The following is a 17,692-nucleotide window of genomic DNA, read 5'->3' on the forward strand; positions in this document are numbered from 1 at the left end:
GTTTCTAAAAGTAAAGTGTCATAGATTTTGGAAAGTTCTCGGCACCCTTAATTTAGTAATAATAGGGACAGGGTCCGATAACTTTACAAAATCTATGGCACTTTACCTTTAGAAACTTTATGTTAAGTTTCAACTGTATCTATAATTTGGTTCACCTCGAGTTTGGTAGCGACGTCAACGCTTTTGCGTGGATGCGCCGCAAACGTGCCGACAAGTCGCACCTGAACGCGGGCGTGTATGCGCCGCAAATGTGCCAGCAAGTCGCACCTGAACGCGGGGGTGGATGCGCCGCAAACGTGCCGGCAAGTCGCACCTGAATGCGGGCGTGTACACTCAGTTCACGGCCGTGTACACTCAGTTCACGGCCGTGCGCGATTCCATACTGCGGCGGGCGAAATATGCACGTACGTCACTACCGAACTTGAGGTGAACCAAATTATAGCCATCCTTACCTTTCCAGCTTTGCAATGTATAGCAGCTATATTTTTCTCATCCTGTCCTAGCCACTCATCCAAGTCCTCACAAAATGGTCGTATCAGTTCAATTTTGGGAGGATTGTGGTCCTCAAAAGCATACTGGGCTACGCGATTATTAAACCTAGAAGGGTCATAGTTCCTTTCTGCACACCTGTTAAAACACACAATATATCAAAATAAACATTTCTTTCCAATTTCCTGACCAACCCGTAAAAAGCGGGAAGAATGTACGCAAATGACTGGATTGTATTTACTGTTTGTCTCTTATTATTAGGGGTGTGATTAGCTTTTCAGGAAAAATCCTGAAAGTAATAAAAAAATCCTGAAAAATAGCATAAAATTGGGCTAAAACACACAAAATCGGGCTGAAAATCAATAAAATTGCAGAAATTGTGGTCACAAAAAATCCTGAAATCTGGAAAAATCCTGATAAATCACACCCCTGTATTATGCTAAAGGGCCCATACCTAAAAACCAGCGTGCAGTTTTCCCCAGCTGCAACTTGGCTGGGGAAGGCTGCACACTGGTAAATGGCCCTAAACAGGTAATTAATGCAAATTATGCAAGTGGGTGCAAAAGGGTGCAAAAGAGGACACTTTAGGGTCAAATATAGTATTTATTTTACAGGACATAGTCTACATAGCCTAGATATAACCCACAGCAGATGAAAGGAGTATCCCATCATGCATTGCAGTATATCTGCACGGCCCCATAGCAAATGTATACAAAATATAAACAAGAGCCGCTTTATTATTAAGAGCTATGGATAGTTTCACAATACTTTAGGGGTCATATTTTTGCAAACAAAAGTCTAAGCTTCCCTGATTTAAACAAGTGAGGGATTTTGTGTACATTTTCTATAGCACATTCAGTTCTATTATGGTACCGCAAAGCATAATGGGATACTCCCTTCAGTTGCTGTGGATATAACCTCAAAAACTCAAATTTCCCCGCATTCCCAGGCACCTTTCCTGTAGCCTGGACTTATCAATTTTGATCAAAATCCATTAATTTTCAGGAAATTAGATATAAAAGTGGCATTGTCTAACCATACTTACAAATTATAAACTTTGTAATGTTCTCCATGTCTCTCTGTTAAAAATCTGTACAAAATGTAGAAAACAAAAGAAGAAAATTATGTCTCAATAGAAAAGTATACCTGGATAAAGTTTAAATCCTGTCCATTTACTCTTGATCAATGTTTTGCTACATCATCATTAGCCCACAGATTATGCGATTAGCCAGATGCAAAAGAATATTTGTTCATACTTATGCTAGGGCGCTATATAAATTCCGTTTATCGTTTATTTCAAGCACTCTTTTGAATAAAAGAAATCAAAACAGAACACACTTGCAAGTCTTGAAACAGTCTAACTTTGCCTGATAGTATTGCACTTCCTGCTCAAATAGGTCTTTTCATGTCACATTGACCACACATGCAGTTGTCAAACTAACTAAACATTAGAACCAAAGTATTTTCAGATAGTCATCACACAAAGATTTCATATTTCGTTTTGCACTGCAGCAAATTTCAATCGATCAATTCAGACCCACATATTCCAACATTTTATCTGAGAACATTTATCATTTAATACATGTATTTAGAACACATTTCTCATTTTACTTACATTTTCCTAAATTTCTATAATTATTTTTAGCAATGTGACCCAAGTTTGGCACTGTTACCTCTAGAATGCTAGATTTTAATAGCCGTATATCAGGTATAGCTAGTGTTAAAAAATGGCTATTGATCATTTTCAGCCATGGCTGGCAATGTTGCTAGAAAGTTGCCTTCGAAGTCAACTAGCTGCGATTTCCAATGGCGCCGCTGAGGGGTGAGCATGGGAACTCTTGCCCCCCCCCCCAGTAAAAACCCAAAATTATGAAATTTTCCACTTTTGGGGGCAATTTTTTGCCAAATTTGTAGATTTTCCCCCCCAGAAATGTACATTTCCCATCCTCCAATGCCTTCCAGATAAAAATTCCTGGCATGGCCACTGGCAATTCCACGCTAAGGCATGTCAGCGACTTCTGATTGACATATCAGCAATTTCTCTTCCAATCAAGCAAATATGGACAATGTTAGTAGGCATGGTTTATGAATTCCGTTTTCTTGCATGCACACAATAATTGTTGTCGCTAGCAAAAGATATGAGCATGTTCCAAACTTTCAAGATGTGTTACACAAAACATATACTTTCTGATCATTCATCTCATAATTCCCTCAAATGAAACACTGATTGCACTTTCATTAATACACATATGTCCTTTCATTGTCCACCATCCCCATAGGAAGCACTTTAGATTCAAGAGATGACATCACCGATTTGCATATTCATTAGATGACGTCACCAATTTGCATATTTTGAGATGACGTCACCGATTTTTTCCCATCTTAATTTCCCAGTGATGCCCACCAGTTGACCTTTCCACACATCACCTAGTCTTGTTCAAAAGACAGTCTCTTATACTATGGGATCTCCGCACTCTATATAATCAAAGACTACTCGCGATCAATGCGGAATGAACAGCAAGGGGGATGAGCAGCGAGGGGGTCGAGCGGTGAAGGATGAACTGATCTCCCCGATTGGCACTATCAGTTTTCCCCACTGAACCACACTGCGCCGAGTCCCCCCGCATCCGACCGTCTTGTTGAAGTTGTAGTTCATTTAAATAGGCAATACATGGATTGGGCATACACATACAACAAACTGACGAACACATGAGCTTTGTTACCGCGGTACAAAATTAGAATGTCTACTCATAAATAGTCACATTTAGCTATCGACATCTAAATATTTTCTATACTTGGTATTTCGCTCCCCTGCAAAGATTGACCGGATTCACAGAAATGTTATACATTTTGTAGGTTCATCAAGACCATATCTAGGACCCACGCCTATGGAAGGCCATTACTGCAATGTCATAGCTTGTGGACAGCACAAAGCAGTAATACTATGGCATGTGGCTTCGCGTGGATACCAGCTTGAATCAAGACTACACACTAATCATCTCTCTGCATCCCAAATGCTATGGGATGGAAACACTTGCCTTCTTGTCCATACTTCCTCTGAACCCCAGCATGCCCCTTATAATTAACCATCCGTAACCTGTATACCTCTAGTCTAGAACCACAGACAGGTCTGTGGCCAGTTACACCCAAATGGTGTAGCTACAACCCTGAAGTACACAAGCGATCACAGATAGTGGGACCTCCCCTCCCCTCTCTCCTACCTGACCTTTTCACTTATATTCACCTGGCAGATATCCAATTCATGTCTATCCAAATCACACATTAATGCAAGGGGCAAAGTCACCTGCTCCAGGTGAAAACCATCTCAGTGGCGTACCATGGCCGCCCCTACCCCGGGGGGCTGAAAAAAATTCAATTTTGCCACCCCTTCCTCAACAGCCCGAAAAGGTTGCCCCAAATTTTTTTACCGTCGTTTGAAAAAGTGAAGAGCAAAAAAAAAAAAAAAAGGTTTTATAGGCGCTAGCACCCCAAAAGCAACACATTTTGATGTATAGTACAATTTTTTTCAAATTTTCCGCCCCATTTTTCTTTACTAATTCTTTTTGCCGCCCTTCTTCTTCCGCCCCTCTTATTGACGCCTTCTTCTTCCGCCGCCCCTGCTTTGACCCCGGGGGGCTGGCGCCCCCAAAGCCCCCCCAAAAAAAAAAAATACGTGCATGCATCTACTCATGTCAATATTCTGTAGGTTTTGTACTACAATTTGTGAAGTAGATGTAGTAAATATTAAGGCAGGGAGGGATTTTTTTGGTAATTTTGTACCTGGGTACCCAACACATTTTTCGGGCAGGTAATTGGGACCCGAAAGTGAAAAAAAAAATTTTAAGGTTATGTTTTGGTGGTTTTTTTGGGGGTTTGGAGTGTCCCTGGACCTAAAGCTAAATGCTAGGATCATTCATGGTTGACACTACAAAAAGAAATTGTTAAGTGTTTTTAATATGCGCAGTGGCTTTCATCGTGGTAATTTGTGGTATTTATGGGTGTTACAGTTAAAGTCCCATTCAGTGATCCCAGAAAAAGCATAAAAAAATTCAAATTGTTTATAAATTACTTAAAAGTGAAGGATAAGTCATTCAAATTGTCATTTGGTATTTTTGAAATGAAAAATTTGGCAAAAAACAAAGAACACAGCAGTATTGATGAAGTTGAAGCCCCATTTAAATACATGCAGTTATACTGTTAGTATATAATACAGATTCATGTAAAATGCCTTATTCTGGAAAAATACACGGCTTTCAGCTGAAGCACTGGTAGGCTTCGTTAGCACATTAATGACAATGACAAAGGTACCAACATCTGAATTTTGATGATTTTTATGATCGTCCGACGTCCGGATGAGCAAATCACTGAATGGGCCTTTAAGCTTGCAGGGCCTTTAAGCTTGCATCTCAGTTTGGGTGCACCGATTTGGCTCATGTGCTAATTGATTTTTATTTATTCTGGATAGTAAAGCAAACATGGAAATTTCACAAGAAAACATTGTTCTGAATATTTCCTTGTCCCAAGGATCACATAATTAGTACAAGAAATAATGATGGAAGGAAGAGATCATTATTTGGGGGGTGTGGTTCCTACAAAATAATCACGCACAGTCCAAAGGGAACTGATACAAAAAGGTTGCTGATAGCAAATTTGTTTGGTTTCTTCTGTTGGACCTAAATGATATTTTAAAATAATATATTTTTGGTTTACCTTTGGGGGGTTCAGGATGGGACATGGTTTGATAGGAAGTTGTTGTGTCGGGTGTGTGTGGGGTACGTCCACAGTGTGTCGATTGAAAATGGGTGTGTGTCTCCTCGGTTAGATACATTGTAGGATTAAATCAGAATGAGGTTCTCCTTTGTAGGCATTTACAAGTAGGGGTGTGTGTTGGGATGGGTGTGTGTCATTGCAAAACAAAATTGGCATTGCTAGCATGTGTAATCTTTTTTTGTCTCATTCTTGGAAAATGAAGTACTTCCTATTTTTTATTTGAGGGTTCTGAGGTACAGAATACAACACAAAATGGTTCATATTGCTTAATTTTAAAACCTATTTATCATCATAATTTAAAATCAAAAGTTATACTTAAAACTAAAAAAACAAACAATGAAGCAACTCTTCAAAGCAATGTCGGTGGGAACGGTAACTTATATGTGGCTATTTGGTTATATATTGGAAGGTAACAGGAAGTTAAAAATACATATTTTGAATCAATTTATCACACTTGAGTAAATATCAGGTCTTACGATGCACTAGAGTTAAAAATACACAGAGCATAGACCTTACTTTCAGGATACTTGTAGCAAAATATGGCATAATAATATATATTGTATATACCGTACTGACGCGAGTATAGTCCCACCTTCGAGTAAAGTCCTACATTTTCGAAAAATTTCAGAAATTAAAAAATAAAAAATAAATAAAATTTAAGTATAGTCCCACCCCCAATTTTGAAAAATGTTCACCCAAAAGCGGGTGGACTATACTCGAGTCAGTACAGTAACAAGAATCTTATGTCTTCCTTGTAAAGCTTAAGACTTTTCCATTCAGGTTTTGAAATCAAACCAAACAGGAACTTACCTTACAACTGTTTCTACATTGTTTCTGTACACTCCTTCAAGCTTCTCTGCTGGAAAACCCATTGCAATAATATTAGGATAAATATCTGAGGGGTACAAGAGTTAAGGAAAATTGGTTGTTTTTTTGTCTTTTAAATTAAGACAGAGATCTATGTAATGCCTCCAAACAAAATGCGTTGGAAATAGTCCTCTTCAATGTTCACTTGATCTACTTAATTTACATTACATAATTCCATTTCATTATGATTTCTGTGGTAGCTAGTGTGAGGATGGTGATAATGAGGAAAATGATGGCAATGATGATGAAGACAAGGACAATGATGACATTAAAGAAAAGATAACAACAATGAAGAGAGTAAAGTCCCATTCAGAATCCACATCACAGCGCGATACAATGCTGCGATGCTTTTAAAACTGAAATCTGAGCCAGGTTTTTCCGAGCTCGGCAGTGAAGATTCTCATCGCGCGGTGGAAATTTCATCTGCGATGAGAGCTGAACTTTGTTCAACTTTCTTCGCATCGTGCTGCGATATCGCGGTCGTGCACGCTTGTAATTGGCTGCAGGATAATCAAGGTAGGCAGAATGACCATAGAAGGAGATACAGACCTAACATGCATTTAAAACATTGCAGCATCGAGCGATGAAATCAAAATATACATTTTAATTGTATCACATGATGTTTCAAAAGCATCACAGCATTGCATCGCGCTGCGATGTGGAGTCTGAATCGAACTTAACATTGATGACCACTTCAGGGTCAGGGTCAACAAAATCTGGATAATAAAGACATTGATCATGCAACTTTTCTCAGGTTATTGTTGAATTTTGGAACCAAGATATTCTTTTAACAAGTCATGGTTGTCTATGTGGGCATTATGATATGATCATCATTACAAATATTCAAATATTGAACCTACAAATGTATTACTTTCACATTTTCCTCAGCACCCAATCACTAATCAGTCACATCAAATCTTCACCATACATCACAGTATATCTGTGGACTTCAACTAGACAGATCTGATTGCAAGCCTTCACACAATACAGGAAGCACAGTCACTATGGACCACAATGGCCTCATCCCAATGGCATAGTTCAATAACCTCAATTAAACTATCATAGTGCAAAGTTTGACCTCAAGTTGCAGTGTATGAATTTTTGTACTCATATTTTCAAAGGTCATTCAACGTGCAAATATACTGGGGTAAAAGAACTGTGCCCTGATAGATGAGCATGTAGTGGATCCTAGTGAGTTTAATCAAAATTTTCAGTATCCGTGACATTTTCCTTCTCTCCCTTAGAATTCCACTGGGGGATATGATCATCCCAGAGTCATGCTTAATTACATTTTTCATTTCCAATTCTCCAGAGTGGTCACTTTTTAATATGAAAGTCATAAAAGATTTTCTATAGGTCAAAGAACAAGCATATTTTGCCTTTGTAATATTTCCACTGTCCCAGGATTCTATCCTTTCTATTCCCAAATCAAATCATATATCTCTGACATATGATTTCAGGTAATGTGCAGAGCTTCTGACGTAAGTGTGATTGCTCAGGTGGCCTCAACTGTCAATTCTAAAAGAGTCGTCTGCACTTCATACATTTCTGAGGTGGTGAGGTGGTGAGTTTTGAGGTGGTGAGTCTTTGGGAGCTGACGGCATACTGGTAAAAGGGGGTCTTTTGGAGCTGTGAACAAGTAAACGGGTGTCTTTTGGAGCTGCACACAGTCAAAATTAAGGGTCTGTCTTGGCTTACTGGTTGAAAGTTGCTTGAAAATGTGAGGAATGAGCAATTTAGGAGTCTTTTAGAACCGAAATTATCAAAATCTTTTGGAGTTCTCTTTTGATCAAATTTAGGGGGTCTTTCGGACAAAAAAGGTGGGTCTTTCCAGGAGAACATACTCGAATGGTCATTTGTGTTAAGTGCCCCCGCCCGGTATACACTCTACACAATTGATTTTTCACAAGGGATTGCAACAAAATGAGGTCTGGTAGTCAGAGGTGTAGGACCTATTTGTTTCTTGGTTTATCTGGAATCGCAAAAGGCCATTGACAAGCCTGCCTCCCAAAAAGGGTGGAACAGTTTGGATATTCAAAGTTGGTCAGGCTCATAATAAAGTGAGTCTGTGGGCCCATGGCCTAAAATTTTTTGTGAGGGCCCCCAAAATATTTAAAGAGCAAGGGCCCGAATGGCTCTCAGAAATTCTGGCTTATTTCAAGGCCTGGAGTACACACTTCTATACATGTAGCTTGAAGTTGATTATAATATTTGGGACTGCAAAAAGTTGTGAAATCCACAAAAAATTTCAGGTCAAGGGCCCGAATGGCCCTCAGAAATTGAGGCTTATTTTGAGGCCTATTTGTGGATAATCTTCCTTGAGCCATCATAGTCTGAGTAGATAGTCTAGGGGTCTGAAGGAATTGAACTGCTTGCCAGGACTGCTTGAGGAACTTATATAGGCCCTACATGTAGCTACATGATTGGGATCTGAAATATCTGAACAAACTGATTTGTAGTGAATTTGGAACTGATTTGGTTGTAAGACCAAATAGGATCAAATGAGCTCAAATGGGAATCCTGTGGAACAGACTACGGCAAAAAGTTTATGGAAATAGAGGTTTTAGAAAGAACTAATTTTACTAATAGTACATAACATTTTCAAAAATAATGAAACAAGGTTTAGCAAAATGTAGAAATAATGGATGAGCTCACCAGTGCCTCACCCATTATTTTTCAAATATTTCATACCTGGGACACATTTTAGGGACAATGCATCCCAATAATATGTACTGCTATACATAGATAGGAAGCACAAGAGGGTCCATCTGAGGGCAGCTAAGGCCAAGGTCACAGTGAGGGTCATCCTAGTGAGTAATGGCCTGGTACCAATTAACTCACACTGACAACCATCAGTGTTATCTCTGTATGATGGCAGTGTTGCCACACAGTACCTTATCCACCCAATTGGACTACTTTTAAAAGACCCACAGTAAAATTGTCCAGCATTGGGCTACTTGAACTCACACTGACAATCATCAGTGTATCTCTGTATGGTGGCAGTGTTTCCACACAGTACCTTATCCACCCAACTAGGCTACTTTTAAAAGGCCCACCGTAAAAGTGTCCAGCGTTGGGCTACTTGAGTGCCTCCTGCCGCCACCTTGATGAGGTGCTGGACACACCTATGACCAGTCTGAAATATTGTGGCAACCCTAGCTTGTAATGGATGTGAGGAAAGATGAGGCTAAGTGACCACATCTTTGTCTACTAACTATGGTCTACTATGCCCATATCATGTCCACCTACCTAAAATACCAATGCATGCTTCATAACTAAGACAAAGATCTACCTGTTACTGTTTATCTTTAAATGAAATGCTTTCTTTTGGAACACCAAAACCATTATGCATAATTTAGCCCCTTGAAACTTGATTTCTTGTTTCAGTAACATTGCTTAGGGATTCAAAAGTACAAAGGTAACCAAAATGCCTTTTTTTTTTTTTTCTCAGAACAATATACCGTATTACCACTCAGGTATAAGTCCCCCTGGCAGATTTCACTTCAAAACTTAGTAATTTCTATCATCTATGTCAATGTTTTTTTGTAAGTATGGAATGTTAATTATCAACTGATATTCTTTTATATTTGTTCTTAAATGTGAGAGAAAAGCATTCATTAGATTTAAGAACTACCATATTCATTCCAATAAGCGCCCATGCCCCAATAAGCGCCCACCCAGGGCATTTTCAATTTGCTAAAGGGTACCATTAATGTTGAAGTGACAGATATATGTCGATACAGTGAAATAGCTGCAGGACTACAAGTCCTGCGTAAACTTGCGATACATTTTCTGCATCAGAAAAGCTACTAGACCCTTTTAAACATAGGTAAATTTGTCTCTAATAAATGCCCCTTACGAAAAAATTGGGTAAACGAGGTAAAAAATAAGCGCCCACCCAAAATAACTTTGTTAAGCGCCCTGGGCGCTTATTGGAATTAATACGGTAATTAGAACTTACAACTGGGCTTATACCTGAGTGCACCCTTGTTCCCAGAATGTTTGAATGTTTCCCACAAAAATAGGGGGTGGGCTTATAGCCGAAGGTGGGCTTATTCCTGCGTGGTTATGGTAATTGAATGGCCGACATCACAAGTGGCTGGCACATCCTATTTCCGGATGCTGCCCATAACTTAGACAAAAATGGTCCAAAATGGGCTAAAAAGGCCTAAACATTTTAAATATCAGGGCAGCCAGCATGCCACAAGGTGGACAAAAAATAGAAGGGCAAGACTTCTCACAGGAGGGAAACTGCCCCTCCCCCACTCCCTTGGCTAAGTCACTGCCAATGCAACGTATCACAGTACATCATTCATAGAACAGTAGACAGGGTGCACATATTGACATGTGCGAAGGTACCTTGTTGCAAACTGTAGCCTCAATAACTTGTAGATGTATTTCGGACATTTCATACTGCTCATTGGTTTAATTCCCAGTACTCAGTGGTACTTGTATCTATAGTCTGTGCTATTCAGTAACTTCCAGTGTGGTAATTTACAAACATGTAGATGAACTTTTAGATAACATTTTGATGCCGGAATGGTGCATTATGACATACTACCAATCACTGTCAAGTTACCTGATAATGTCCACTAGTCCTAACTCTAAGAGTATGACATTTTTTCACAGCTTTCAAAAAATATATCGTCAGCCTGCTATGCTTTTTGCCTAAGTCATTTTTTGTAATTTTGAGAACAAAGTACAAAAAATGGTTCAAGCATGCATTTAAACATATTTATTCACCAATCTTTTCACAAGAAAAAATGATAATGATACAAATGAAAGGGAATAATCCGAAATAATTAGGGTGATTACCAGTGTCCGAATTAAGAAAATACAAGGGGTTGTCCCACGGACAACCAGGTTGTAATTTCTGGTTGTCCACCAAAGTTTTTGGTTGTCCATAAGCTGCCACAATCTGAAACAACTACATATGACCAATAAAGTCACGGTGGAGTGAGTGTAGTCAATTTATGAACAATTACTCTTAAATATTTAACAATTCATCAGTTGTGTCAGGTTTGAGCAAACTAACATGCTGAAAAAGTGACTTTGGCTGTCGATCTTCGGTTGTCCGCCGGACAACTAGAGCATTATTTTCGGTTGTCCGCTGCATGTTTTGGTTGTCCCGGGCGAATGGACAACCAAAATTTCGAACACTGGTGATTACGTACTAACTGATGCATGCTTGAACCACATTTTGTTCTTTGTTCTCAAAATTGCAAAAAATTAAAGGCAATATAAAAATATAGCGACAGGCTGATGATATAAAATAATGTGAACTTATCAACATGAGATTCATGGTAAATCTGTTGTTCATATTAAAATATATTTAAAAGGTGAGCCTAATTTTAAATGTTTTAAAAAATAACATGATTGTGGATTGATACGTCGAATAGCAGGCCAATGCATAACTTTCACCTTCCTGGGAACTAAAATTTTTGGAGACAATTTATTACCGGTACATTTTATAAGTCATCCCAATTCATTTCCTGCCACATCTCAATCTTTTCTAGGAACCATGTTCCTGTCCTTTCCTACGTCCTGTCCTTTCCTACATTTTGTACGTCCTGCAGAATGCGTAACAAGTTTAAAATGCTGCAATAAACTACAAAGGGGTTCCTATCCTGTCGGACTACAATATCCACAATCTACATACACTATGGACCACAATAGCCTCACCTCAATTGCATAGTTCAATAACCTCAATTAAACAATCAGAGTGCAAAATTTGACCTCATGTTGCAGAGTATGAGTTTTTGTACCCAAATTTTCAAAGGTCATTCAATGAATGTGCAAATATATTGGGGTTATAGAACTGAGCCCAGATAGATGAGGATGTTGTGGATCCTAGTGATACTGGTAGCAACCCACCCACAACGCAACCTACATTCTTGCCTCATCCCCCGTACATAACACCATGTACCAGGGTAGTCAACCTATACTACTACTATCACAGATCATATTACTCCACTAATTCTCTAGATATAGGTACTCCAGTACTCCAGAGAACTTCAGACATTTCACTCAGGGCATTTTACTGGTGTCGCATTCTTAGAAAACATCAAAATCGGCACTCGCTCTCGTGCCAAGATGTCACAATGTACACCGTGATGCTGTCATGTAAACATTTTGTTTCAAGTTTGGCATTATGAGAACTTCAGGGCATTGTCCCACCAGACATCAACCTGCCTCCCATATTGTTACTCTGACCATTGGTTGCCTGAAGCTTGCTATTCTTTTCTGTCCATGTGTCAGGTATCCAATGACAGCATTCTTCTGGTTCCAGCTACATGTAACAATCTCTAATTATACAATTTGTTACCGTAAAACATAATGCTCTTTTCTACAGTGTACTGTGGATTACTCAAGCCAGTTTGGTATCTTCCACAAGTTCCAGCACCGTACTAAATTAACACTTGCAGGAATGTTAAGATTGTGATGTAAATAGTTGTAGGTAGCAGAGACCCTAGAAAAGTAGTCTTCTTCCAGGGTCTGTGGTTCTACATTTCTACATATAGTTAGAGTTACTGCAAAATCCCAAATACAATAGCCAGTAGTACACTAGCCTGAGCCTCCACTGACACATTGCTTTTCAGTAGCGCTAACACGAGTGCTAACAAGCTCGCAACTTAGACGTCACATTATCACATACATGTAGCAACTCCATTTATTTCAAATGGAAGAGATAGGGAAACTTAGGGGTACTGATTTAATAAAGTTTTAAACAAATTAAGGGGAAAACGTAAGTGTGGATCTAAGTAGTGCACTAACAGATACCTGGTCTATAATAGCTGGTTATTCCAGTTGAAATCCAATCACCCCTATGGAAGACATTACTATCCTTCACACAAGAAGTCACGGTGAATTTCAGTGACTTTCAAATGGGTTACCTGAAGAGGAGATTCCATTTGAAATCTAAACACCCTCTGTGTGGGAGATTAAGGTCATGTATGTTTTTCATAGGGGGTGTACAAATGTATGGGTTTCAACTAGAATAGCCCAATTCTACTACCAGAGTACCAAACTCTAGCAAGATGCCAGCGAATCTTTACTAAGGCCAAAAAAAAAAAAGGTTTGTCTCAAAGCTTGCGCGCGCGTTTGTAAAATCGTGCAATTTGAAGAAAAAGAAATGAAATTCCAGAAAAATTCAGCAAAAATCACACTTTTTTCCTCAAAATACCATAAAAATACCAAGTCCGAATTCAAAAAAAAAAAAAAAAAAAAATTGCATTTAGCATTTGTTTTCAAACCGCTTTCGTGAGCTTGAGACAAACCTTTTTTTTTTTGGCCTAATCACGATCACTTTCTCTCTATACTTGTCTCACTGGCCAATACAAAATTCTATATTAAATGAGAGGGGAGGCCTAAATGGTATCACCCTGCCAGGCTTCAGACCAGGAATGCAAGACACAAACTATTTATTCACCTGTCAGTAGGTTAGTCAACTTTGCTACCCTACGACTGTAACTGTTACAGGGCTTGAAATACCAACTTTGATGCTTTAATGTGTTTAAGTGGTATCAGACAGATCATCACAACAGGAAGTTTCCGTCATCCAATTATGACAAAAATTGAAGAAAATTTCTACTTATATTAAAACCAATCCAAGGTAAACATGGATCAATTTACATAATTTGAAACTTGGTCTTGCCCTCCCCATTATTGCAGTAGTTGGATAAGGGTCATTGACCACATTCAAGTTGACATACTTTTCTTTTGAATATCTACATGTATCAGGAAAGTTGAACTTTTCTGATCATAGATACATGTAGTCCACTAGTACATGTATTTAATATTGTAAATGACATGTTATTTGTTTATGTGTTGTTTGTTTGTTTTTGTTTTTTGAGGGGGTGAGGGTTGTGGTGTATTGTTGTGTACCTATAATCACCCTCGAACAAGGATGCAAAAAAAAGGGGGGGGGGTATGTTTAGAATCAGTGATGTGCACATTTCCTGTATACACATGTATGCAATGAATCGACTAAAAAACACTCTTAAGAAATTCAACAAAATTACAAAAATTTCCAATTTTGCACAAAATTAGTTAATTTGCCCCCCCCCCCTACCTGCATACAGGTAGTACTGTTTTCTGGTATTTAACACTCTTGGAAGTATGTATATGAATGGCCAATGGTTTACAAAGTAATACACAATTTGCAGGGTTCCACTTGTGCAAAAAGGAAGTTCTTCTGCCAATCTTTCCAAATGGTTGGAATGGTAAATTGGTCTTTGTAAGCTCATTAGACGGGCCAGCGACCACTGTACACATTCTGGTCATGTACCTGTTCTCAGTGTTCTGTGTCTGTGTCCAACACCACCACTTTCATCATCAATGTTAATGCAAGTGTCAATTTGAAGCTTGAACCTATACCCACCTCGAGACTCGATTTGATGCCAATGAGGAGGTGAATACTTTGATGCGGTCATACTTCGATTGACCCAAAGATCCTAAAAAATCAATTATTTTTAGTATCTTTGGTTGACCTCAATCATTGACATCGAAATAAGGTCGATAATACATGTATGCCGAGGCTTGAGGTGGGTAGGTTCAAGCTTCAAATTGACGCTTGCATTAATATCACATTTACGCTTCAATTGAAATATTTGGCAAGTCAATGGTGTCAGCAACCACAAGCATTCACAGAATCGCACTTACTTCTAACTGAATTATGATTAATGGCTCTACATTGTATATATACCAATGAATGGGAACTACTTAACCCACTCTGGTGAGAGCACAGTGCCATTCATGTATCAGTTTTCATACTGTATCAGTGACCGGAGGGATGTTCAACCATTGAACTCTCTTACAGATAACTGGGTTCCTTGGCTGATAGCTTGGATCATTGGTTTGACTTTTCTTTCTATTGACCCAGCAGGCCCGTACGCAGGATTTTTTTTGGGGGTGCTGATTTTGAAAAAGTGGACTTTTTTCCAAAGGGGGGGCAATTTTGTGAAAAGTGGACTTTTCCCCAAAAATTTGGACCTTTTTTGACCAAAAAATGGTACAAAACCCTAAATTTTGGGACTTTTTGTATACTTTTGCAAATTTGGGGAGGTGTGGTCGCACCCCCCCCCCCTGCGTACGGGCCTGTGACCCAGTGAGGGTAAAACTTTATCTTCAATTCTTTGGTTCTTTCTTTCCATACTCCTCTATGATTAACAGCCAATTTTCAGGCTTAGAGAAAAAAACCAATTTTTTGACCAAAAATGCGAGATGGCAACTTCAAAATAAGAGAAAAAACAGGATTTATGCATCAAAATTGGCACAAAAAAAATATTTTCGTCGGGTACCCGGGCACAAAATTATCCGAAAATACCAGCCTCAATACTTACGCATATTTTTGTTTTTGAATTCAAATTTTTAACTAGATGGACCGCGGTTCTCGGATGTCGCGGTTTTCGACGCACAGCGTCGAACGTGATGCCTCCACCAAAGGGAGTGATGTGGAATTCACAAGTTGATACAAAGCTTCAAGCCTAAAAGAGGAGACTGAATTTGACCTTAAATGACGCCTGGATGACCCCAAAACAACCTTTCAATGACTCCTGGGTGACCCCAAAATGACCGCCCAAAACTTTGGCTCTAAATGTTGACTGTACCCACCAAGTTTCATGCCCATATAGTAATTATACTAATTTGACCTCAGAATCAGATGACCCTGGTGACCCCAAAATGACCTTCCAAAAATTTGGCTCTAAATGTTAACTGTACCCACCAAGTTTCATGCCCATATGATAGTTTTTACTAATTTGACCTCAGATGACCCCTGGTGACCCCAAAATGACCTTCCAAAATTGGTTCTAAATGTTGACTGCACCCACCAAGTTTCATGCCCATATGACAGTTTTTACTAATTTGACCTCAGATGACCCCTGGATGACCTCAGATGACCCCGAAATGACCTTCCAAAAATTTGGCTCTGAATATTGACTGTACCCACCAAATTTCATGCCCATAGGACAGTTTTTACTAATTTGACCTCAGATGACCCCTGGGTGACCCCAAATGACCCCAAAATGACCTTCCAAAAATTTGGCTTTAAATGTTGACTACCTACCAAGTTTCATGGCCATATGACTATTTTTGCTAATTTGACCTCAGATGACCCCTGCATGACCTCAGGAGACCTTGACCCACTAACCAATATAAACTTGTTCTGTCTGGGGTCAAGATGCACCCACCCACCAAGTTTGAGGAACGTGCGACCCCCAGTCTCTGAGAAAAGAGGTCAATAAGGAAAATGGGCCCTCTGACCTCAAATGACCTTTTACCTCAGTATATGACCTTGAAACTCACCCAAAAAAAAGTAGCCAGAGTTTTTGACCATGACCCACCTATCCTGAAAATCTGAAGTCAATCCGCCCATCCATGTCCGAGATATCGCATCCGGACGGAAGCACGGAAGGACGGACATTGCAAAAACAGTATGCCTCGCGGTGGAGGCATAAAAATAAAAAAAGTTTCCTAGAGTTAATGAAGCAAGACCGAAATCTTACATTAGATATCTTGTATTATTGTGAATTTGTGATTCATTGATTCAGTTAGCTAGCCTGAAAAATGCTAATTTATTACGATAAATCGAATACATTGAAAATGCTGAAACTTTAATGTAAATTGGATTCAATTTTGGGTGATTCGCAGCGAGGAATATTTACATGTAGTGCCTATATGGAATGTGGAAAATCACGCACTAGAAATTGAGTTTGGCCTAGCGGTGGCTAGAGAGAGCGATCGCTCGCCTCAAACGGCAAGGCATAATGACAGTGGACAGCAGACAAACAACCTGTATTATCATTATGCAAACATCCAGATTCCTGCCATTTTTACACCTCATAGTACTATTTGAGAATTATTGCCGAACACGTTTGACCAAACTCCAAGCAGTGGGTTTACCTTTCCACTAAGGCTGGCATTTTGGGCGGGCTCGCATGTACCCGCCGAGATTACATTACCGGGCAGGAAATACCCTGCCCGGTGCCCAAAATTTAAAAAAAAAAAAAAAAATGTCAAGTTTTTTTTTTGGGGGGTTTGTAGTGTCCCTGGACCTAGACCTAAATGCTAGGATCATTCACGGTTGATCTAAAAAAAAAATTTGCACAATGTTTTGTGTTTTTAATATGAAAATTGATACTTTGTTTTCATGTCATACTCTATTAATGATATCAAAATGCATTCAAATTCAATTTTGAAATTCAAATTTCAAATTTTTTTTTTTTGCAATTTCGGGTACCCGGTTACCCGCCCCAAAAATGCGCCGGGTACCGGACACAAAATTACCCGAAAATGCCAGGCCTACTCTCCACGCATGTTCGCTAATGCAAATTGCGGAATGTTTTGTGTTCTCGCATTCTGGACACCTAATTTCCTACATTTACAATGTCAATGGGTTTGGCAAAACATTTGATCATCATTCATCATCAACATGATCATTCAATGGAACAGTTCAGAGACTGGAATCATCAGTTAGTGACTGTTAGTCCTTTCTCATTACCCAAGGCTATCTTCTAGCAAGCAAGCAAATATTGTACCATCCAAAAAGGATTGTCAAGATGTAAGT

At 39.1% G+C, this 17,692-nt stretch overlaps 1 protein-coding gene across 2 annotated transcripts in view; it reads right to left on the reverse strand.

Annotated features, from left to right (window-relative positions):
* Positions 1-17,692, reverse strand: part of LOC140171815 (phosphatidylinositol 3,4,5-trisphosphate 3-phosphatase and dual-specificity protein phosphatase PTEN-like) — a 39,893-nt gene that overhangs the window by 11,430 nt on the left and 10,771 nt on the right. For both annotated transcript variants that reach the window (XM_072195146.1, XM_072195145.1), the window contains exons 2-4: positions 6,070-6,154; positions 1,535-1,579; positions 453-627 (exon numbers count right to left, since the gene is read on the reverse strand). In XM_072195146.1, coding sequence (XP_072051247.1) covers positions 453-627; positions 1,535-1,579; positions 6,070-6,154 — 305 coding nt within the window. The remainder of the gene's footprint in view (positions 1-452; positions 628-1,534; positions 1,580-6,069; positions 6,155-17,692) is intronic.

The sequence above is a fragment of the Amphiura filiformis genome, chromosome 15, assembly GCF_039555335.1.
Source record: "Amphiura filiformis chromosome 15, Afil_fr2py, whole genome shotgun sequence".
NCBI classification, from domain to species: domain Eukaryota; kingdom Metazoa; phylum Echinodermata; class Ophiuroidea; order Amphilepidida; family Amphiuridae; genus Amphiura; species Amphiura filiformis.